The sequence below is a fragment of the Chrysemys picta genome, chromosome 2 (genome assembly GCF_011386835.1).
Source record: "Chrysemys picta bellii isolate R12L10 chromosome 2, ASM1138683v2, whole genome shotgun sequence".
Lineage (NCBI taxonomy): Eukaryota > Metazoa > Chordata > Testudines > Emydidae > Chrysemys > Chrysemys picta.
In genome coordinates, this window is record NC_088792.1 from 50,213,074 (window position 1) to 50,237,936 (window position 24,863).

Sequence of the window (24,863 nt, forward strand, 5' to 3'; positions counted from 1 at the left end):
ACACGAAACCTTAAATTAGAGTGAATAAATGAAGACTCGGCACACGACTTCTGAAAGGTTGCCAACCCCTGTGCTCTATAGTGCTAAGTACTCTGAAAAAGCAGATGCTGGGCATGTCAAATTGGGTACACAAAGTTAATGGACACTTTTGATCTTAATATCTCCGTGTGTCAGTTAGCAATATAGGAATTGCCATTCTGGTTGAGACTGAGGTCCCCCCGGCCCAATATACTGTCTCAGACAGTGGCCAGCACCATTTGCTTCAGAGGAAAGTAGAAGAATCCTGCAGTAGAGATGTGGGATAATCTGCCTCCCATTTTAGGTTGCTCATTCCCAGTATATAAAATGAGGATAATATTACCTCATCTCATGGAGACGGTGAAAGTAAATTAATATTTGTGAAGCACTCAGATACTGAAATGTTGAGTGCCACAGAAAAGCCTTTAAGGACAGTAATACGAATAGAGTGAAGTAAATAAGACCTGGGGCCACGCATCAACCAGTGATGAGATAGCAAAATGTTGAATAGCTGCTAATTCAGTGAGCATCATCCAGCCCGTACACTGAATAAGACAGTGGTACTGTGGAGAAAATAGTGTGGGGTGTAATGTATTTATAGACCATAGCATAGTTCATATACACAAGGGGGCAATCGTAATACTGGCATTTCCTACCTTTCAAGTGCTTGGCTTTGCAACTTTAACACTCTTTTAACGTAGTTGTTTGTGTGTAACATACGTATAGTTCACAGCCGATGTTTGAGTATTTCCTAGATGTTAGTGTTGCTTCAACAGGGCTATGTGTTAGACTGAGGAGTTTAAGTTTAAACAATCAGTATTCAAATGTTCAGTTTAAGATCCAAGCCCTTTACAGAAAGAAAAAAATTGTTTTGATCATTAAGTCGTCACACAAAAACTGTAATTTTTTTTAAAAAGTTGTGTTTTATATCAAGAACAAAATGTACAATCAAATAATAACTTAAAAGATATTACTTCTGACTTACAGAAAGAAAATCAAACTTCACATAAGTTATATTCTATTTCTGTGGGAAGATAGAGGTTAAGTATTTTTGTTGTGTAATCTAATCTTTAATCCTTTTTTTTACTAGTACAGAACTAGTTAAATCAGCTCCTGCTGGAAGTAACTCATAGCAGACGTTAATCTAGATGAGGGCTAAGTAATGAACTTCACAGAAGGCTGGTGTGTACTGTGTCTGTGACACTAGACTGACGTCTGTGCGTAAAATAAATCCAGTATTTAGGCTGCTTATGGTATTTCAGTCCTTCAATTAAGTAAACAAATATATACAGAGCTACACTGGAGTGTATCCTTTGTGGTCTAAACACTATATCTTATTAAAATCATCTGCATGCAGTATGCTGGCTTTGAATTCTTGCCAGTGGTTTCATCCATTGTTAACAGTGATGCTAGGCTCTCCCAAGAGTTAAATACAGTGGTACAGTAGTTATGTGAAAAAAGGTGCCCTTGGTTACATTGGTGGCCATTTCACTGCGTATTACCTCCCACTTTGTTTCCATCCATGTGTGTGGCATAGGGAGTTGTCTGGAAAAATATAGACATTTTTCAATCATATTTTAAAATTGATTGAAAAAAAAATCATAGGGAGTGGACTGGAAAAATATAGACCTTTTTCAAACACATGCACATATACATATGCTTGAGAAAAATATCAAAGGCATTTTGCAACTGAGTTCAGTAGGGCAAGCACAGGGCCAAAATAGGTGGGGATGTGTGTGCATAGAAATGTTTGTATATGTAGATATTATTTTCGCTTTGACGTGCAGCATTGAAATCAGTGATAAAATACTTATTGACTGCATTTGGATCGGACTGGATGCCTTAGAGGGAATTATAACTGTCTGGACTTTTGCAGGATTGGAACAATAATTAGAAAAAAATTATCTAAAATATCTAGCTGGAACACTGTGTGTAATATTTACATTTTATCATCTTAATATTTTTCTCAGGGAACTTTATTCACAAAGTGTTTACAATGAATTCTTTTCAAGACAGCACTTCATTTTATATGATAATATGGATAGCATTCTATGTAGAACAAACAAAGTAATATTCTCTTGTGGTTAGAGGTTTGTTTTTTTTAAATGACTCCATCAAATTGAAAGATTATAATGATGCCGATAAATCACACAAAGTATTCATTCTGAAGCATACCATCTTAGTCATTATAACTATCTTACCATACTTATTGTATTTGACAAATCAAACTAAAATGAACCTGAATACTTTTCCTCATGTCTTAATTAGCCACTCTTCAAAATGTTTTAACCAGTCCTTTTCAAGCCAAGCATAATTTGGTCTGAAGTGGTTTAGAAATGAGAAAGCTGAATTGTGAATTTCAGTATAGTTTTAGTCCATGTTGGATCTGAGATTTTTGTAAAGAGAGCTCTTGTAGGAATAAAGGCAGAGAAGCAGGGAAAGACGCCAATAAAAACCCAACCACAACTCATAAACGATACTTTAAAATATTTTAAAATATAAGCCAGTTTCTGATCTCCATTACATGGTGAAAGTTTCTGCTTTCCTACCATGTAATTGAGATCAGAATCTGGCCCCTTAGATGCAAAAGACATCAAATAACTAATTACGTTCAGCACATACAGAAAGTAGCTTGTATATTGTGGAGGGAAATGATCTTTTTAGGATTCTGTTTTTACACCTATGTGCAGGGGATGCATGTGCAGACACTGGAGAGACTTGCTCCAAAGGGAGAAATGTATTCGCGAGGGCTAAATTCTCCTGTCAGAGACATCCTTGAGCAGTTCAGCACCACAGCTAGCTGTGCACAAGCTCACTGTCCATGAACACAGGCAGTCCACAACAAAAGGCAGTTTGACTCTTATCTTAGCCAACGAATGGCTGGTGCCACAGCTGGGAAAAAGGGCCGGATTAACCTTTTGTGGGCCCGGTGCCAAACTTATTTGTGGGCCCCCCATGGGGGCAATGGAGCATGGTGTGGGGGGGTTGGTCCTCAGAGTGAGGGGCCAGCCAGGGGTAACATGGCACGGCAGGGGAGGCCCCGCTCCACCCAGCCCAGTGCGAGGGCACTATTTACAAACCAGCAGTTGCCAGATGCACGATGGCCCACCTGGCCCTGTGCTGCCAGCGTGCCCCTTTCCCTCGGGGGTAGGCCCATGCCGTGCCATTCAGCCCCCCTGCCCAACAGCGGAACTCCCCCCCCCAATTCCCTATGGCCAAAGCCCCCCCAGACCCTGCCACAAATGCACTGCCCAGCACCCTACACAGAACCCCCACTCCCTAGTGCCCCAACACAGAGATCTTCCCCACCCCCTCACAGTGCAGCACCCCCCCCCCGAGACCCTCCAGAGACCCATTCCCCGACACCCTGTCTCCCAGCCCCACTCATCAGCCCTGCTAGGCGGCAACTGTGTCTGCCAAGCTGAGCCGCCAGGGCGGGGAATAGCTCCGGCCCCTCGGAAGTGGTGCAATCAGCCAGGCCCAGGCTCCGTCAGGACCCACTTGCCTGGAGGTGCCCGGCCAAGTGCCCCCGCCCCCACTGCGCCCCCCGCAACTGGCCAAGATCGGCCAGGCTTCTGCATCAGTCCCAGGCAGCTCAGCTCCAGGGAGACAGGTAGGGCCCCACAGGTGATAGGAAGCAGAGACTGCCCGGAGCCGGAGGCAGAGAGAAGCCAGCAGGTGGGAACCAGGGAGTGGAGAGGGGCCCTTGGCCAGACGGTGGGCAGGCTGAGAGGAGGAAGTGGGGGACAGGGCAGGGGGGGAGTCAGCGGGCTGGCGGGGTCTCAGGGCACAGTGCAAGCAGAGCAGGGCGGGGCCCCTTCTGAGCATAGGCCAGGCTCCATGGCGCCATTGTAAACCCAACACCGCTGCGCATAGATTAAAGCATGAGATTTAATCATTTGAATTAAATGTAATTAGCAAACACAGGCCTCCATGTCCCCTGGAAAGTGGAAGGGATCTTGTTCCCACTGCTCCAGGGCAGGGGTGCAAAAGCGGGAAGTGCTGCCTGCATGGCATGCTCCTACCTGACGCTCCATAGGGACTCCACAGTGTTTAGCTTCCATGGCCAAGTGAAGGGGGAAGGAGTTGCCAGGTTCCCATGCCCTGAACACCCTGGGCAAGGTGGCACAGGTTACAAGGTGTGCAGGAATTGGTGCTGATTTTTCCCCCAGCTATGGTTTTTGCTGTCTCTGATGTGAGGTTTTAAGTACAGCGATTGTCAAGGGAGTTCCTAGTAGCACAGCTCCTCTGCAGCCCACAGGACACAACTCTGCATGAACACAGCTTGTTTTGGGGATATCTTGGGGAACCTTCATGTTTAGGGGGTGGAAGCTGTGGGGGTCAGCCATACATGGTGATGGGGAAATCCTCACCTTGGATGAAAGGATTAAAGAAACTCTGCAGGTGGATCTGTGCAGTTTCCATTCTCCTACAATCAGAAGAGATTGTGGCATGTCAGAGAAGGGAAAGGATGCCGTATCTTTGCCTTCAGTCTGAGCCACGCTACCTTAGCAGTGCCACATTATTCGTTCTTGTCTTAAATTCCACTCCGACTTACACTTTACCACCATGCTGACTGAGGCCACTAGCCTGAGACACATGGACACAGATTTTCTTTGATTAGAATGGAACAGAGGGGGATATAGGGTTAGTGCTGGCACAAACTGACTGAGATCGTGAGAGTAAAATCTTCTAAGTACAGGCAGAGCCACATTTATGCTGGCACAGCTCCAAAATAGAGTGAATTTGGCTCACAGTGTTCTGAAATTGCCTATCCACATCCCTGGTGACTCCATATTAGATGGGGCTGCTGCTAGTAAGTTACTGCATGCACCTCACAGCAGGAATCATTTTTTGCGGCTGAACTAGCTTTACTTTACATTGGTTTTGGAGACTAAGGAGTTGTAAGATGTTGTCCTGAAGAGACTTTGATTTTGTAAATTGTTTTTTTTTGCTGACACAGAAGTGATCAGAATCCATCATCTACCACTATCCAATGTATGGGAACATCCCACCAATGCATGTTTTCTTGCTGAATCGAAGATGCAATTTAACTTAAACCTGTTTATCTGAAATCACAGTGGTAGAGCTGGTGGAAAAAATAATCCCTAAGGTTTGAGACACAGCTCAGTTGCTAAACAGCGGGTAGAAACAGGTTGGAATCTTTATAGTCCATTTGATACATAGGTACGTACCAGTCAAGCAGGGCTGGGTTTCAATAGGCTAAAAATAATGTAGGTTTATTTAGGTTACAGAAGTAGAAACAAGGAGTATTTTGCATCAGTGTTTCGTTTAGAAACAAAATGGTTTTTGTGATGCTGAAAGATGCATGCTATACATAGTAAGGAACTTATAGTTTGAGAAAAACAGAAAGGGCCAAGTATGGCCTCCTAGTTGAATGCCTGCACCCAAAAGCAAAATTTAATCCCAAATTCAGCCGCATCAGATTATCTAAGGCCTGAGTCCTGCAAACAAGTAAGCACATGTGTAACTTTGCATACATGAGCAGTCTCATTACCTGTGTGCATAACATTAGACACATGCCTAAGTGTTTATAGGACTGAGGCCTAAAGTCTCAAGTAGCTAAATCACCTTTGAAATATCTCTACCAATCTTTCAATACTTTAATGGGTAATGTATGACTAAATCCTTCGCACTCATTTGTAAATACCCAACTTCTGTTGTTAGTATTGCTAGCTGACCATTTATAAATGTAACATTATTGTTAGCTAGGCTAGAGTGAAGTAAAAAATTTAGTCAATTAAGTGCTCATAGGAGGTGCTTAGTTTATCATCATGAAGGGGCTAAGAACCTAGAGAGATACCATTTACTTTCTATTTCTGCTCACAAAATAGCCATAGGCTGATGGCAATTTATGCTAATATTTTTATTATCCAAATATACTCAGTGACTAGCATTTTTAGAAATTACTGTGTAATACACTTGAATATTTGAACAATTTAGTGATGTTGCTTTGTTGTAAGTGGAGGGGGGGCTCAGAAAATAGCAACAATTGTGAAATATTTAATGATAAAAATCTTGTAGCTTTTCACAGAAACGTTGAAAAAAGTTGGCCATCTCTAGTTGTAATTGATCACAGAAGCCACACGGTATTGCTTCTCTTACCTAATTTTTCTCTGGCTGTGTGTGCGTGTGTGTGAGAGAGAGCATTTCAAAATCAAATGCCACAGCCAACTATGACTTTTGTTTTGGTGCAAGTAAAACTCGATTGTTGGAACTTTTGTGGGAAATGACTGGAAAAGGGCTCTGTGCATGGCCCAAACAAATGCATTTAAAATGTGTATGGATATTTATGGGTGTTGTATGCATATTTTTCCAAGTCAATGTTGGTTTTGCAGATCTTCATTTTTAATCATTGTAGTTATTTGTTTATACAGCACCCAACCTTGTGGCCATCACTGTATAGAACAAACCCAAAGACATGGAGTGTAATTCTGGCTCCACTGTAGTCCATGGAAATGTTGCCATGGATTTCGATAGGGCTAGGATTTCAACCCTTTTCCCTACCGCTGTCCCTTTCCACTGTAAGGACATCACCCTGAAAACAGTTTTATTTGCAGGACTGGGCCCTAACATCAGACATGACTCTGTAAATGAAATGAACAGGCAATAAGTAGAGTGAGATGAAGGACAAAAGTTGTAGTAATAAGCTCATGTATCATTCTCATTTATGGCATGTGTACATCTGGATGGTTCCACCAACTTTTCTTTTATTTACTTTTGTATGGTAAATGTATGTACTTCAGTCCGTTTGGTTTGGGTTTTGGGAAGAGGTGATTTTGCAAATTTAAAAATAAGAGTCTGACCCTGTAAACACTTTTTGCTCAAGGTGGTGCTTACTTCTATGAGTAGTGAGAATTTATACCAAAGTTGTTTTGACAGCCTGACATTTATTTATTCTATGGCCTGTGTTGTGCAGGAGGACAGACTAGATGGGGGGAGGGGTAGCTCAGTGGTTTGAGCATTGGCCTGCTAAACCCAGGGTTGTGAGATCAATCCTTGAGGGGGGCCATTTAGGGATCGGGGGCAAAAATCTGTCTGGGGATTGGCTCTGCTTTGAGCAGGGGGTTGGACTAGATGACCTCCTGAAATCCCTTCCAACCCTGATATTCTATGATTATAATGGTCTGGCCTTACCCTCTATGAATGTATAATTTTTTTATTAAAATTCATTATTGTCTTTATTTCTTTTCCAATGTAACTTTACCTATTCACTTCCTGACCTGTATGGTACAAAATAATGCTCTTTAGCTTGTTCAGTAAAGTTGCAACATGGCTGTTACTCAAAAAGAAAAAAACATGGGGACAGAATTATCCCTATTTCATTATTTAATGTGTTTTAGTATGTATTTGGCTCTTTTCATATTTTGATGCAACATATTAATAACATTACACTATTATGCTCTGCAAGAAAATGAAACCCTTTATGAAAGAAGCATCAGTAGGCAGTGGGTTCAGTGGCAAAGCTTTTAACAGCTGATCTGTGTAACACTGCAGCTGTATTAGGCTCTATTCTGATCTTATATCTGTGGGTATCGAATGTGACTTAGCTCGTAAAATCATCTCTTCTATGGGAGTGTAGTCATGATCAAGCTTTCAGTGCTGATGTTTTTGCATCCTTGCTCCTTAGCTTTTATTTCTATTTCCTCCAATCATATATAGTATTTTCAAAGAGGGGAGATTTGTCTTTCAAATAAAAATAAGAATAAATCAATTTCTGTACATGCTTTCAGACAGCTAATTCAAGCTGCTACGTCTTGAGCGCCGGACTCAATTCCTGAGTGCTTTCATAATACTAAAATCAAGGAGAAAATATGCAAAAAATGGATATTAGCGAGTCAGGGTTAAAAGTAGCACAAATAGATTGTGAGCAAAGGCACACTGATCTATCATTCAGTATTATCATGAGCTGAGATAGTTTTCCTCGAAAGACTACTGCCAAAGAATACAAACTAAATAAATATTTAACCAAAGTCCAATAATCAAAATACATAGAAAAAGAATTATAGTTGTAAGCTCACTTTTTATACGGTAGCTGAATGGCTTGAATACATGGATGTTTTTAAACTTCAGCATATTTTTCCAAATATTCAATGTTTAATTGCCTCCTGCCTTAGCGCCGGATCCAAAGCGGAAGTAGCTGGAAAGCCGCTCATTGACTCCAGTGAGATTTGGATCAGGCAGTAAGGCTTCACCCTGCACACACTTACACAGGTGATTAACTTTTGTGAAGGTCATCCACATGGGACTCCTACTCACATGCTTGCCCAATTGGGGCCTTGAACATTAGTACACAGAATATCCTTTTTTTCTCAACTTCCATTGATATTGATAATTGCTTGGGCATATTGAGAGACTGGTTAAGCTATTTGTCATCCAAAAAAATACCTGTTAAAGTTCTGCAATCTACTATTTCTAAACTAATGAAATCTACCTTAAGTGTGAATAATATTTGCCACTTAAAAAAAAAAAAAGTAGTAAGCTCTCAGTTGAGCCTATATCAATTGCATATTGGACACTATAGACTGGATCCATTATGGTCTTACTTTTTCTTAGCCTGCAAAGTGTTCTGAGTTACTGTTTTATGCACATTACACGAGGTTTATTATATGCTAGCAGCCAACCTAGTGTTCCATACTGCTTCATGTCTTTAAATAGTTCCTTTTTCAGTACCAAAAGCTGCATTATGTCTGTAAACAGTTCCTTTTTCATGCTACCTTCCAGGGAAAGATCGCAAGCTTTAAGACAGCAGCAAATACATGCATGGTTAATTTAGACGCTTGTTGCCATTTTCCGGTATTTGAGTCAATAAAAATGTATGTTCAGGAAGTTGTTTTAATTTTTCCATGATTGTATCAATCCCGTTTTGCATTCTCGCTCAGGGACTGCAATGTTGGATCAAACTGGAAAGGTCTGCAGCATTATTTTGCTAGATCACTAAAACATTCTGTCTGGAAGTTTAGCTGTCTGGATTATATGTTCCTCTTGGAGCCTAATGTGTGATGTGTCTTCACTAAAATGATTAATACTATTAAATGGAAAAGAACATTGCATGATGACTTTAAAAATCAGATCAGTAAAGCAATATTTACTTGGTCTGCTTGAGCAGTTTAACATTTTTATGAGAATGTATTTCTTTTTATTGTAACTTATTTAACATTGAGGAGGGAAACTAAAGTAAGCATAATTTATTTAGATTAATACTTCCAATATCAATGAACTTTAGAACAGTAGAATTCTTTACCTAGAGACTGTATTATCATATGCACTTAGGACTACATTTTTAAAGGTAGTTAGGGGCCTAACTGCCATTGATTTCACCTAATTACCTTTACAAATCTGGGGCCTTGACCCCAATCGTGCATATAATTATACTCAGGAATAGTCTCATTGACTTCTTTGGATGACTCACCTTTGTAAAATTAAGCATGTGTGTAAACATTTGCAGGACCAAATTTTGCAGCCTTTTCTCAGACAAAAAATTCATTGATGTCAGTTAGCGCTTTACTCAGGTAAGGACTGGAGAAATGGGCTCTAAATGCAGCAATTATTTCCAACTGATTCTAAAGAGGGAGATGATAAAGTTGTCCTGAAAACAGGTCACTGCTTTACAACTGCAGAAGTAAACCACAGAGTTCTTTTGCGAGGGCCCCATGCTGCAGTCCTTAATCACACAAAACTCACATTGACTCTAGTAGGAATTATACATGAGTCAAGCCTGCAGATTTGGGGCCTGAGATACTATCTTTGCACTGCAAAGTATTCTCTTATTGTGCATACCCACTTCACCCTTTCATTTCATTTATTTTCCAGCTCGCTGTTCCACACAATGACGAATGGACCCGTTTTGCTCGGACACTGGTTGAAATCCGTGCCAACAGAGCGGACAGTGAAGAGGAAGGGACTGTAGAATTGTCTGCCTAGAGAAAAGGAGGTTGCCACTGTTTGTCTAGCGCAGCATCTATTCCCTGTTGAGTATGCCAGTTTTCGGTGTCAAATCAGTATTGCTGTGGCTTTTGATGCCAGTGTCCCTGCCAGCATTGCTTAGAGAGCTCCATGTTAATCACACTGCGCTTTATACAAGGCTGAGAATCTCCAGAGCTGTTCCATACTTTATATTTCTGTCTGAAACGTAAGAAAGAAAAGACAAATCAAACCTTTATGGGTTTAGCTGTTGCCTTTTAACTACTTAGTAGCTTTATTTAATAGCTAGAAACCATGGTTAAACTTGTGCTCACATGCACTTCTGGCATAGTCCTATTAAATCCATATGAAGCCAGATATGATTATGTGCAGATGTGGTGTGCTTCATGATATGGGACTGGGCCAAAGACTTTAGATGTGGTGTTTCACATGGTGACTTACATTATGAATGGATGTACTATACAAAAGTTGCTGCTCCTTATTTATTGCGGTGTGCTGCATGGAACATATTTATTTGAAAGCATTAAAATAAATGATCCTAAAGCATGTGCATAATGAGAGCACTGCATTGTCTCTGTGCTGCTGTAGAGGCTACATTACCATTCAAATACTAAAGATGTAAAATCTATAAATATTTGTTTGAGTGGATGGAATGATTTTTTTAAAATGCCTATTACTTCTAGGCACTTTAACAATATTTCACGTACAGTTGGTCGTTGATACTTGTCATGGTAACACTAACAGGCTGACAAAGAATTGTGGTTCCTGAGTATGACACCAATATTGCCAATAAACTTATTCTGGAGCAATGTGGTTAATCCTTTTGGGCCAGCAGTACTCAGCATGACTTCCACGACCTCCATGACAAAATCGTAGCCTTAATCATGGCAGAGTAGGTGGTGGTAAAGGTTGATATTTCAGTGCCTAGATGGGCACATTATAAACACTTCAGAGCATGTTAAACATGGGACCTTGGCTATGCACTGGGAACATGTGACTTCCAAGAATTGCAGAATGCTCATACAACTGCTATGGCAACCTTTGGCACGCGGCTCGCTAGGGTAAGCCCCCTGGTGGGCCGGGCCATTTTGTTTACCTGCCGTGTCTGCAAGTTTGGCCAATCGCAGCTCCCACTGGCCGCGGTTTGCCGTCCCAGGCCAATGGGGCTGCGGGAAGCGGCTTGGGCTGAGGGATGTGCTGGCCACCGCTTCCCTGCATGGTAGAAGGCTTCTCTAGTCCTATTAATAGGGCCCTACCAAAGTCAAGGTCAAGTTTGCTCAATTTCACAATCACAGGTTTTAAAAAATAATAAATTTAATTATTTCAGCTATTTAAATCTGAAAGTTCGGTGTTGTAATTGTAGGGATCCTGACCCAAAAAGAAGTTGTGTGTGTGGGGGGGGAGGGTTCGCAAAGTTATTGTAGGGAGGAGGTTGTGCTACTGCTACGCTTACTTCTGCACTGCTGCTGGGGGCGGCGCTGCCTTCAGAGCTGGGCAGCTGGAGAGTGGCGCCTGCTGGCCAGGAGCCCAGCAGAAGTAAGAATAGCATAGCATGGTATTGCCATGCCTACTTCTGCGCTGCTGCCTGCAGAGCTGGGCCCTCAGTCAGCAGCCGCCACTCTCTGGCCGCCCAGCTCTGCAGGCAGCAGCACAGAAATAAGTGTGGCAGTACCATGCCATGCCATCCTTACTTCTGTGCTGCTGCTGGCAGGGCGCTGCCTTCAGAGCTGGATGCCCAGCCAACAGCCACCGCTTTTCCAGCTGCCCAGCTCTGAAGGCAGTGCAGAAGTCACGGTGGCAATACCACAATCCTCCAACATAACCTTGTGAACTCTCTTTTGGGTCAAGACCCCCAATTTGACTGGTCTCCCCCATGAAATCTGTATAGTATAGGGTAAACGCACAGTAAAGACCAGATTTCACGGCCCATGACGTGTTTTTCATGGCTGTGAATTTGGTAGGGCCCTACCTATTAGATGGCCACTACACATGCAGCTATCTGCAGTACTTGCTAACCAAATAGACAAACTGGTCCTGCCCAACAGAGCAGCAGACAGCACTTCAGAGTTTGACATCTTCACTCCCCCCCGTTCCAATCTATGGAATCCTGCCCTGAGTGGCAAACATCCTTTTGCAGAAGATGCACTAGACATCGAATGTAATTGCACTGGTAAGTCAGAGAGAGAACATCTAAATGATGCCCCTTGCAGGCCCAACTGAGTACACAAAATTGGAAAACAAGGGTGAGGTCTATTGGGCTTCCAATTGAAAGTCCAATAAATCCAGCATTCTAGGCACTGTGTTGCCTCTAACTCTCCTACCAGTGAGCTCAGGTTTAGGGGGAGGGGAGGTGTTTTTCTGAATATGTTGTTCCATTATTTCCAATCATAGCTGAAAAAACTTAACTTCCACAGTGTATGAGGGAGACTAGCCAGTTCTTGCAGTGCATTGTAAACTGCTGGCAAATTTGCCTCTACTTTTTCCATATTACCTTTCAGTTCTGAAACCTCAGGGGAAAATGCTGCATGTTTTACCTCCCAATCTCTCGCTCCTTCGTGGCTTTACTAGCTTGTAAAACAGTTTTAAGAGAAACCTCAGAAGACTCTTCAGGATTCACTGCTGTGCACACAGGACAATGCCCACTTAGCACAGAACACCGCTCCTCCCAACCCCCTGGCGGCAGGCCTAGATCACAGAGAAGATGCTGGTGATGGTTTTCCCAAGAGTGATCTTTTTTCTTTGGGGACACCCGGGTAAAAAAAGACGCTCAGCACAGGAGCGTCAAACAGAAGAGGTCCAGGCACAAGGTCAGGGTAGAACATAATAAGGTTGAGACTAAAATATTGCAGCTCAGTCTCGGAAGAATAAGGTTCTGCTATGGAGTAAAGCAACTGTTTGTGCATTCACTCCACCTCTCATGGAAAGGCCTGCTGCATGGGGTTCTTTCCTGGCTATCCATGGTTAAAGCTTCGAGTCAGTCATGGAAGTCACGGATTTCATGACTTTCCATGACCTCGTGACGTTGGGGCCCCACAGCAGCAGACCCTCCCTCCCCCAGCCCTGCAGGCGGTGGGGGATCCCCCAGAGTTCCTCAGAGGGTGGCAGGGGACCCTGCAGTTCCCAGTCACCGTAGGTGGCGTGGGACCCCCAACCAGCTCCCACCTCTACAGGGTGATGGGGGATCCCTGCCAGCTCCTAGCCCCGTGGTCAGGGGTCCCTTCCAGCTCCTAGCCACTGGGCATGGGCAAGGAGGAGGGCATAGCTTCCTGACATTGCATACAGTGGGGCAGGGTACTGGACCCTCCTCCCTCCCCATTTTGTCAGGGAGGTTTTTAGTAAAAGTCAGGGACAGGTAATGGCTTCCGTGAATTTTTGTTTATTGCCCGTGACCTGTCCATGACTTCTACTAAAAATATCCCTGACAAAATCTTAGCCTTATCCATGGCTGATAACCTTCTGACACCTCATACAATCCATGTCCGAACAAGTGTCTCCTTTTCACTAGCTTCCCAAATGTGCCCATGTGTTCCCACGTTTGCTCAGGATCCCACTGAACACAAAACTCCACTTGTTTCATAAAAATGAAGCCACCCCTTCCACTCCCAACATGCACCTTCCACCAACAGCCATCCTCAGACACGATGGGTAAAACAAACATTTGTGGGTCACTGCATGGTTGGCATTTGAACAGCAATTAGGCAATACAGTACTGACTAAGTCTGATTTCATTTGTAATCTTTCCTTTTCCCTCTACATTTGTACAGCCCTGAACACACACTGGTCAAGAATGAGCAAGAAAATAGCATCTATATGCAATGGCTGCAAACCATTGTTAGTGGGTCCATTTCTTCAGGTATTACAATGGAAACAAGCCTGGAGAGCACAGCAGCCTTTTAAACCGATCCAGAGAGGGCACTGAAAACGTAAGGATAGCATGGAAAAAAGAACATAGATGATTGTTAGAGAAGCAGACACTTGGGATATTAAGGCTGGCATCGGGAGGGGGGGGGAATGTGACAAGTTTTGTGAAAGGAGGGGCAGACTTATGAAGAGATTTAGAGGTGGGGAGGGAGGGGGGGGAAAGAGGCTTCAGTTTGGTGTGTTGAGGAAGAGGGAGCCAGTGAAGGTATTTAGGACCAGACCTTCAAAAGGTATTTAAGCACCTAACTCCCACTGATTTCAATACCTAAATATCTTTGAGGATCTGGGCCTTACTTGCTGATCCTGCACTCATTGAAGTCGATGGCAAAAGCTTCTTTTTTTACTTCAGAGATGCAGGATCAAGACCTTAATGAGGAAGAGACCTTGGTAAGGGCAGTTTCAGCAGAGCAGAAGCCAGAGAGGAGGGAATCCATTGTGGAGTTGGAGGAAAGGAATTCAAGGCAATAGCTGTAAATGATAATAGGGTTTACATCTCTTGCCACCAAAATGCAGCCTCCTCTGGAGCAAAATGGAGTAGCTGTTTAAAAGTGCACAATGCTAAACAGGAATATGAAGAGATCTGCCAAGGTAATGTAATTAGCTAAGCTGGAACTTGGCCAGGACATACTGTTTAACGCTCCTATTCTTTACAAAATGCACAAGGGGATTTTAATGATTTCAAGTGACCAGGCCCTCTGCTTCAAGGCTCATCCAGAACATGTAAATGATATAATGGCAGCTGGGCAAAGAAAGTGCTTAGCAGATCCGACTAAATAGCTTGTCATCGGTTTGAAGGCACTTTTGGCAGCTCCAGGTACAATGTGAAAGACTTGAAAATTTAGTCTTTAATTTAGCCTCTGAGATGTAGGCTCCATGTATTCATCTAAAGCTCTTATTTAAATGAGGATAATCAAGGCTAATGCTAAGATTTTGTCACAGATATTTTTAATAAAAGTCATGGGCAATAAAGCAAAATTCACAGAAGCCTGTGACTGTCCCTAACTTTTACTAAAAATATCCGTGACAAAATGGGGAGCCACTGGGAGCTCCGGGGGCCCCCACCATCTGTGGGGTCCCCCTCCCACGTCTCTTGAGCACCAGGGTTCCCTTCCCACCATGGCTCTGAGCTGCAGGGTTCCCCCTCCCGCCCGCAGCAGTGAGGAGCTCCACCCCGGCTGCGAGGACCAGCGGGGTACATCCGCTGCCCTGGGCAGGCAGGAGTTGGGGGGAGCTGCTGGGGGCCTCTGCCACCTGTGGGCAGCGGGGATCCCTCAAACCCCTCCCCCCCAGTGGCTGGGAGCTGTAGGGTACCCCCACCGTCTGCAGTGGCTCAGCGCTCGGGGCCCCCACCATCTCAGGTGGTGGGGGTATCCTGCAGCTCCTGCCAGCCACCGGCAAGGGCTGGACCCTACAGCTCCCAGCCGCATGTGGGCTGATGTCATGGAGATCTTTGGAAGTCACGGATTTCGTGACTTCCACGACCTCCATGACAAAATCATAGCCTTAATCATGCAGAATAGGTGGCGGTAGAGGTTGATATTTCAGTGTCTAGATGGGCACATTATAAACACTTCAGAGGTTTTTTCAGGGGATGCAGCAGTGTTCCCCTTGCACATTCCAGGGCAAGGACTCGGTGTCTGTTTTCAAAGTGAGTCTTTATTTTGGATGCCCAACGTGAGACACCTCACAGGGGTCTGATTTTCACAGGAGCGGTGCTCAGCACTATCTGAAAATCAGGCTCCCATTAAGGTGCCTTAAGGTAGGTACCCCCAAAATTACTCTGCTGAAAATTTAGTTCCTCGTCGTAAACTGCGAACGAATGTCACAAATTATTCATGTTACCTGTGCTGGCGAAACGGCATTTGTAGAGTTAGGGGCACACTGTGACAGGTGGATGTTCTTTGGCATGAGAGAGATGAGAACTGCAATTTTCATAGTTACAGATGTCTGTCAATAGGGTTAAGAGTGATTTTCTGTCAAGACCCTAAGCAGGGTTAATTCTCTGGTAATACAACTATGTTATAATCTACTGTGTTATGCACACAATGAATCCCCATCACTTGGTTTGGGGGAGGGAAAAAAAGAAAAATCAGACAACTCTTTAATACATAACCAAAGCAGCTGGGATGAACTTTGCGAGCAGCTGAATTGCTTCCTAATGCTATGAGGAACAGGGCATATAATTGCAAAAAGCCACTAACATGCATCTTAAAATATCTCCTCTTGCCGAACAGGAACATGTAAAAGCCTTTGCCGAATGCCTCCATCAGCCGCTGCCACTATTCACATGCTGCCTTTTGGATAATAAATAGGAATACAGTGCATCATGTGTAGTTACAAATGCAATTTGCTCAAATGCTTTTTACTGGGTATTTGCTGCATTTCAAACTCACCAGAGAGTTATAAAATGCAAGTGTCTTGAGGTTTAGATATTCTAAACCATTAAATAATGTATGGATAATCATTAGATTTAAATATTGTTTTCTAGTCTAAGCAATGCTAATAAATATTTCAACAAAAAAAACTGAAGCTTGAAATTCACAATAACTGTTTCAATTTCTCCCCCTAACAGTCAGTTGCTGGAATTAGTCAGCACTGAAGAACTAAGAAGGTAGGAACACACCAGAAGTGATGTTATAGGTGGGTACATGAAGACAAAAAGGCCATCTATCCCTAAGAAAGCTGTAGAGTGGTTTAATGGTTTTCATATTTTTAGGTTTAGGAAAATTTGCCTAAGTTATTTTTGAAGCTTGTGGTATGTTTGCTCGCAAAAGAAGTTGCAGCAAATTGTAAATATTAAGCTATCAAACTCAAAAACTCCAGAGTCACCTGACCAAAAATATATATGCCCTAGCTATGGTGTAAGGAGATAGCAAGGGTACGGATTTAACACTTCAGAAACACTTCAACATGCTAATATATGGAGGCTTACCAATTCTTGAACAAAATTTTACAACAGATTACTCAACAGAACTGCAAGATGCAAATAAACTGAGGTTACATCCCACCTTACCTCTCCCACACTGCAAAACTTATCCATAAACCAGAAGAGTGCAAACATCTGAAAGCTTTTTTTTAAAAAGATAAAGCAAAGAGCAAAATCTTACAAGATCTGAGCCAGTAAGTTTGTCAGCCTAAGGAGCGTACCATGTGTCTCCATACAGCACCAAAGGCAAGAATGTGTCATACAGCCTCACACATGTTGATCCTGACTAGAGTCTTTGGATACTACCACAACATTCATGTGTTTTTTTTTAAATCCCCTCATCATCTGTAAGAGCAGTTAGGGGCAGAGGGATATTTTGTATGTGGCTTTGCTAAGAATTTTTGGTTGAAACTGTGATAGCTCAATATCCACACTACCAACAAAGAAATAAATCAGGGAGGGGATTGACACCATCACAAATCAGTCTAGTTTGCTATTACCTGATGCTATCAGAGCCATATGTGGGGGTTCAGAGCCTTACATGGTACATGTAGTATCGTGCAATATATCTGAGGTGGAAGCATGTAGTTAAGAACTATTGCCCCATGGACGGAGAAAGCAGCCAGCAGTGGAATATGTTACCAGAAGCTATGGCAAAGGTTTAGAAAAAGATATACAAATAGCACTAAAACCAAATGGCTTGAAGTTCTGAAGTGTTGACTATTGGCAGCTGCCATTATAAGTATATTCTTTGGCTTTTTTGTATAAAACTGTAGTTTGGGAGTCATGGGGGAATGGAGCAACAGAGGGTCCTGTGGCACCTTTGAGACTAACAGAAGTATTGGGAGCATAAGCTTTCGTGGGTAAGAACCTCACTTCTTCAGCCTTGCATCTGAAGAAGTGAGGTTCTTACCCACGAAAGCTTATGCTCCCAATACTTCTGTTAGTCTCAAAGGTGCCACAGGACCCTCTGTTGCTTTTTACAGATTCAGACTAACACGGCTACCCCTCTGATACATGGGGGAATGGAGTTTATTTTTAATAGAGGAGGACCAGAACTCAGTGTGCTGCTCCCATCACCTGTCTCTCACACACAGAGCTCATGAAGTATCTGCAAAGCTCAGTAATGACTCCTGGAAAAAGCAGTGTGCATGGCTGTCAGGGTTCCCAAAACGGAATTACAATCAGATTATATTTGTGTTTATTAATTTTTAAATGTATGGATACTCCGGACTCCTCCTGCTGCTCTGCTTCCCTGATTACTTTGAAACATAAACATGGCCAATTAAAGCAGTTTTCTATAACAAGCCATATATAACGCAACTAATACATCCATTTCCATTTGGCATTTGGACAAGTTACAGTGTAACCAATATGATGTCATATACCTAATAATGTAATACTTTTACAAAGTACAGAACTTTAATATTCCCATAAACTCATAGTTCACATTTAATAGAAATGAAAATATTTAGCAAGGATTACTGCCCTGTTAGGACCTAAATCTTGTGACACCTTTTAGGAGCAACATCGGGGACCACTTCAACCTGCACTGGCTACATAGGCAGATCGTTTAATAGTTACTTAAACAACACAGAGACAGCTTCAAAGTAATGAAAGTTTGCTCCAATTCAGGCTTTTAACTACAGAAAAGTTTCTTCTTGAGCCATAGCCCCATCAAAGGGGCTCTGCTCTTCACACTCCCAAGTTGTTATGCCTCAGGTGGACAAAGGTAACTACATTCCTAACCCAACCTGTAAATGCCTGTACATAATGAATTAAGTTAGCCTTGAAACAGAGTATAAAATTGAAAGACACACATTAAATCTGCTATGCAACTTGCATAACAGACATTTGTCTCGCTGTTTGAAAGGTTTATTTCTATCTTCATAAATACACAATCCTCTAAACATTGTGCAAGGCACTTCCCCCTCCCCCAGATAAAATCTTGTGTTCTAGAATATTTTAATCTCCCTATTCAACTTAATGAAGTAAATAATCTAGAAACAAATAATTTCCAATTACAAGCCAGTGGTTAAGGCAGGTACCATTGATACAGTGCATGGATTTTTCTATTGCATTTATTTCAACAAGCAGCATTTACTAAGTGCATCATACAAACAAGAATCCAGATATCAGCATGTCCAAGATAGGCACCTAGTCTTGTAATTTCATTGTACGTGTAATAAAATGCCAAAAGTACTTCCATAAAGTGCAAAGACTATGGACAATAACACTTCCTTCCTAGCATTTTGATACCAGTAACAGAATACCATGACTCAATGTTTATAAATGTGGTTTCCATTACAAAAACATGTTCCACATAAAAGCTTCATAATACAATCCAGAAACTGAGCTTGTGCGTGTACATATTTAAAAAGTTGAAGCCATAGTGGCAGACTCAGGTACTGTATGTGTGTGTGTATATTTTATATATTTTGAATTCTACAAACACGCACTAAGCTTATAACCAATTTACATGTACAGTCAAAATCATTCTGCTTGAGCACCATGATCTCCATTGACTATATTTCAGTGACAATATCTGATATCCAATATGCAGCCACTTTGGCATAATAATCCTCATTTGAATGTTACCTGCCAGATGATCGCATTCATAACCCCCACCCCTAATCCTCCTCCACAAACAGAATTGAATATTAGTGCCTTCCAAACACAAAGCACATGTCAGATGTGGACAATACATTCATGGTCCTGAACCCAAAGAATAACTGGTAAGAATTTCACAGTGATCTGGTTAAGGAAGCACAAAGACCAATGATTACATTTAAGAAAACTGCCTTAAAACTGAAATGACACTTAACTGATATATGATGAAAAGCTAAAGGAATGAAATATTAGACTGATCAGAAAAGTGGCTCTTTCACCACTAATAAAACTCTACAGCAGTAACATGACATTTTAGGGTCCAATGGCTGCAGCAGCCTGTGAGGTAGGTGGTGATGGCCTAAATCGAGGTAGGTATAGTCCAAATTTATTTTCAATCCCTGCAAATGTGGCAACTGCCAATTTATAACCTCCAACATGGTCAGGGTTAGGAGCAGGTAGTGTGATCCTGGATTTAGGAACTGGCTCTGATCCAGCTGGTTTTCTGCAAAATAAAAGTAAAACTTCTGTAAAAACACTGACACCAAAATCTCTTGATAAATTGTAAATCAAGAATCTTAAGGTCAGAAACCCCACAGCCACCTGGCAAAAACATCCCTGCTATAAAGCAATGAGAATCACACTGTAATATTTTAGAAAGATCCCAACAGCTTTCATGCTAATCATCACAGAGAGTTGTCAAACCTAGATGAAATTGTATAGCGTGTTACTTGATGAGACTGCAGTAAACTGTGGTCATATCCCATCCCCAGTTCCTGCACTCTGCATCACTCATCCAGCAACCAGTAGAGTTTGAACAGCTAATGTTTCTGTATGGGTATCTACAGATGAAGGTGTGATTGTGGTAAGGGTAGGCATACCCGTGTTAGCTTTCATCTAGCTGGTGTGGCAGAGGCTTTAGCGTGGGCTAGTCACCCCAGCATAAACCTACAGGGACCATGGATACATTCTTACTTGTGCTAGGTATATTATGCCTTCCCGTGCTACAATCACATCTTCATCTGTAGTACAGACATACCCTCAGACAGCACTAACAGTACACACACAGCAGTGCTTGGGAAAGGGGGATATTTTGTGCATGGTTTTACTAACCATGATTTTTTTTGTTAACAGTCTCAGTATCTCCACTGTAAAACCAAAGAATGGCAAATTCAGCTACACACTTCTAAGAGAACTAATGCCAACAAAACCCACTCTTGCTTCCTCCTTGATGCCATCGTAACCCATTCAGGTGCGTTTAAAAGGGGGGAGGGATAGCTCAGTGGTTTGCACATTGGCGCTAAACCCAGGGTTGTGAGTTCAATACTTGAGGGGGCCACTTAGGGATATGGGGCAAAATTAGTACTTGGTCCTGCTAGTGAAGGCAGGGGCTGGACTCGATGACCTTTCAGGGTCCTTCCAGTTCTAGGAGATAGAGCTATCTCCATATATTATTATCCTGCTAACACTGCCTAAATCCAGTTGCAAGTGTTGCAGTAGATGCAACAGAGTCAATACCTTGTGATGGAAATATCAGATCCCTGTGATGCAACAAGCAAAAGTGGTGCATGCGTAAAAGGAGGCAGAACTGAGGCTCCACCAACAACTGATCATCGCATTCTTCAACTGTTCCAGCGAAACCTACAGGCCTTTTAACAATAATACTCCCTGCCCGGTCACATGCAGAACCCCTCCCCAACAGCAATGACTAAGTAGTGGTGCATTGTTGCCTAGTAGTTAGCGCAGGAAGGAGTTCTATTCCCCATTCTGCCATTTATCCTCTCAGGATCTCATTTTACACTGACATGTCCAAAATATCCTCTCAGGGTCTGTTATGGTACTAAAATAAGGCCCAGATTGCTGTGAAATGGGCACAGAAACACTTGTTCAAATCCCACAGAAGCTTAATTAATTTGGTGCGATGAAGCCTTTTATCTCATGATCTTGAAGTTCTCTCTGAAACTGCAAAGCATTAATAACTAATGTCCCAATCCTGCAGCTGACTCTGCAGGGTCACAGGGGTTCACTTCTGCAAAGCCAGTTGCAGCATCAGAGCCCAAATGATACATTCACACAGTATACTTACACTCCCCCAAAGTCAACGTAAAGCCATCTCTGCAGCAGCTCGTAAGTCACCAAAGTTACGCCAAACTGAGGAGAGGATCGAAACACACGAGCTTGAAAGAAAAACAAAACAAGCGTGAGTGACAAAAATCAATTTAAAAACACAACTGGTTCCCTGTCATCAAACAAACAAGTGGCATCTAAGTTGTTTTACATACCACCAGCTCCTTTCCACAAAGCTTTTGGGCCTTCCTCTCGCAGTATCTTTCCAAAGCAGTCTACGACACCACTGTAAGTGGTTTGCCCTGCCCGGGCTGCCACTTGTAATCGAGTCTTGATAACATCAGCAGGGGTAACTAGAGAGGCCGCAGGCATACCTAAAAATGAAGCAGGGGGAAAAAAGAGACAGGTATCGGTAAGGTGTTACACATACTAGATGCTTCCTGCATGGGAAGGTTACTGTGCCTTTCATTCTTACCTCAGAAAACTCAGGCCACAAATATTTGCTTTTAATGAGGAAGAACAACAATGAATTGGCGTAGCCACTGTGAAAAGTACTTCACTCATATAAGGCTCTGGTTAGATGAACAGCCCCACCATATTTTTATTTGAAGTCAGGAGGCGCATACAGAAATTTTCAGTACAAACCATAAACTTGCCTACTTAATAAGTTAACAGTTTTTGGAGATGACGTCAATCTTTCCCTTTCATGCCCCTTTGTGGTTTCTGACATTCCCATCACACAATGTGCTGGAAAAAGCATGTTCACACACACCTTAAACAACCTCATGCAGAATGTTATTGGGAACTACATAATGTCGTGCACAATCAGCAAGATACACAAGCTAAGGTTTAAAGGGTTCATTTTTCTCATTAGGAAACACACATTTCTCAGCTGCAGAGCAATGTCTGACATCCTCAATTGAATATTTGGAGGAAAATTTAAATTTACCCTGGCAGATAATCAACTGAAAGCAACAAATACTGAATAACAGCAGGAGATATTTCTAAAGTCACTCTAGCAAATCAGGGCTGCCCATGTTGAGATTAAAAAAAAAAAAAAGGCAGCGAGACTGTGCTCAGAAGACACTGTCTCTTATGGTTTTATTACTTTTCCATTCTGCGTATGTTCCAAACCAACTTGGTCAGACGCAGATGCATAAATCTCCTTTTCTTTTTTTTTTTAGGCTTAATAATTCTGTAACAATTTTTGTCCAAACCAGCATGGTCTGGCTCAAAGCACCATCTCACCCTTCTAACAGACTGCTTTGAAAGCTGTGAGTAAGTGTGCGCATATCACTAAAATAGGAACTGCTCCTCCGCTCCCGAAACCCAGAAAAGAAGAAAGCACGTGAGCGTGCGCGCATGCACACACACACACAAACTTTCACATTTGCAAATTTGGCAGGCAAAGGCTAAAACATGGTTGAAGTTTCACCTGAACTAAATTCCAGAAATGCTGATTTATTCCCCCACTTACCATTACTGACCACAGGATATATTTACGTCTTCAACTTAAAAATGGACTTTTGTCCTTTAGAGAGCAACCAATGGTTTCAAGGAAAACCAAAAGACATACTTAGAAACAATACTGCTTACTCTATGTTAATTACCATCTCTCTCTTCACCTGTTATTTATTACTAGGGACATTTGTGTTTAAAAACAAACTTACAATTGAAATTAGACAAATTACACAGCAGGAGATGACAATAAATGAAGAGGGATAAGGGGGAAAAGGATGAGGAGGTTCATAGGAGAAATAAGCAGAAAGAACAAATTAACTTGTGATCCTTTGACATTATGATAATCCCCACATCAAATGTTATATCAAAGAGACTGGGACATTAGGTGAAGAAAGAGCAACAGGAGAAGATCAAACTAAGGAAAACAGGTTTTGATTTTATACGTGTCCCTAACAACAAACAAGGGGAAAAGAAATATTGATAACATGGGTCACATCTTGAGAAACGTGCATACAAAAGATACATGTGCACATTTGAATGCCTCTAGTTTGCTCTGTAAATACTAGAAGGTGTATATGCAAGATAGGTATTTTCCACAACTAAGGTGAGTTCAAGCTAGGGTTACCATCCGTCCGGGTTTCCCCTGACATGTCCGGCTTTTTCAGCTTTAAATGACCATCTAGGGGGGATTTCTAATAAAGTAGAAATATCCAGGATTTCCCCCTTCCCCTCATGCAGAGTGCGGCGCGGTTGATTGGACGGCTGGGCCTGATTGAAAGCCGCTCACAGCCACTGTGGCCTCTAGCAGCCAGAGTCCCTCCCCTTCCCCCGCAGAGCAGCGCGACACAGTGTTTGGCTCCACGTGGAGCCTGCAGCTCTCCCTCTGCCGGGTGAGCAGGGGAGCAGGGCAGGCGGAGGGGTGCAGGGGCTGCAGGGCGAGGAGGAGCAGGGCAGGCAGGGGCATAGAGGCTGCAGGGGCAGGGCAGGCGGGGGGCGCAGAGGCTGCAGGGCGAGTGGGTAGCAGGGGGCACGGGGGCTGCAGGGGCTGCAGGGCGAGGAGAAGCAGGGCAAGCAGGGGCATGGAGGCAGCAGGGGCAGGGCAGGGGCAGAGCAGGCGGGGGGTGCAGGGCGAGTGGGGAGCAGGGCAGGCAGAGGCATAGAGGCTGCAGGGGAAAGGGGTGCAGGGGCAGGGCAGGCGGGGGGGGGTGCAGGGGCTGCAGGGGCGGGGGGGTGCAGGGGCTGCAGGGGCGGGGGGGTGCAGGGCAGACAAGGGCATAGAGGCTGCAGGGGCAGGGGGGTGCAGGGGCAGGGCAGGCGGGGGGGGTGCAGAGGCTGCAGGGCGAGGAGGACCAGGGCAGGCAGGGCCATAGAGGCTGCAAGGGCAGGGGGGCGCAGGGGGCACAGGGGCTGCAGGGCGAGTGGGGAGCAGGGAAGCACTTAGCAACCCCCAACCAAGATCAGAGTGGGAGGGAGGAGGGGGAATGCGGGGTGCTCAGAGGAGGGGGCAGAGTTGGGGCAGGGACTTTGGGGAAGGGGTTGGAATGGGGGCGGGGCCGGGGCCCTGTGGAGTGTCCTCTTTTTTTAAATGTTTGAATATGGTAACCTAGTTCAAGCACATTTTGAGGCTCACACTTCTGAAAACATAATGCAATGCTACTGATGCAGAATTGGCTCTAACTACAGTGGATCAGATTCTCAGCTAAAGTAAACCAACCTACCTTTGCAGAAGTCAAAAGAGTTAGATTGATTTACACCAGCTGAGGATATGACCTAACATTTGAGAGATCTTTTTCCATGACATGCCCATGACTTTTTAGTGGGAGCACCAATCTTCCAGTTCACCAGTTCATCAATCCCTTGTTTTGATCTTTAGGGTTACTAGCTTGCCTCTAATAAAAGAAATATCTTGCTTCCGTAA

The 24,863-nt window shown here is 43.2% G+C and overlaps 2 protein-coding genes across 11 annotated transcripts in view; one reads left to right on the top strand and one right to left on the bottom strand.

Moving 5' to 3' along the window:
• The window catches only part of DYNC1I1 (dynein cytoplasmic 1 intermediate chain 1), a 316,422-nt gene extending 305,650 nt beyond the window's left edge, over positions 1–10,772 (top strand). For all 9 annotated transcript variants that reach the window (XM_065587000.1, XM_008163430.4, XM_065587006.1 and 6 more), the window contains one exon: positions 9,853–10,772. In XM_065587000.1, coding sequence (XP_065443072.1) covers positions 9,853–9,963 — 111 coding nt within the window. In that variant the 3' untranslated portion in view covers positions 9,964–10,772. The remainder of the gene's footprint in view (positions 1–9,852) is intronic.
• A 7,897-nt stretch (positions 10,773–18,669) lies between these two features.
• The window catches only part of SLC25A13 (solute carrier family 25 member 13), a 128,680-nt gene continuing 122,486 nt past the window's right edge, over positions 18,670–24,863 (bottom strand). For both annotated transcript variants that reach the window (XM_005299861.5, XM_042856932.2), the window contains 3 exons: positions 21,700–21,858; positions 21,504–21,594; positions 18,670–19,922 (listed from right to left, as the gene is read on the bottom strand). In XM_005299861.5, the coding sequence (XP_005299918.1) occupies positions 19,733–19,922; positions 21,504–21,594; positions 21,700–21,858 (440 nt within the window). In that variant the 3' untranslated portion in view covers positions 18,670–19,732. The remainder of the gene's footprint in view (positions 19,923–21,503; positions 21,595–21,699; positions 21,859–24,863) is intronic.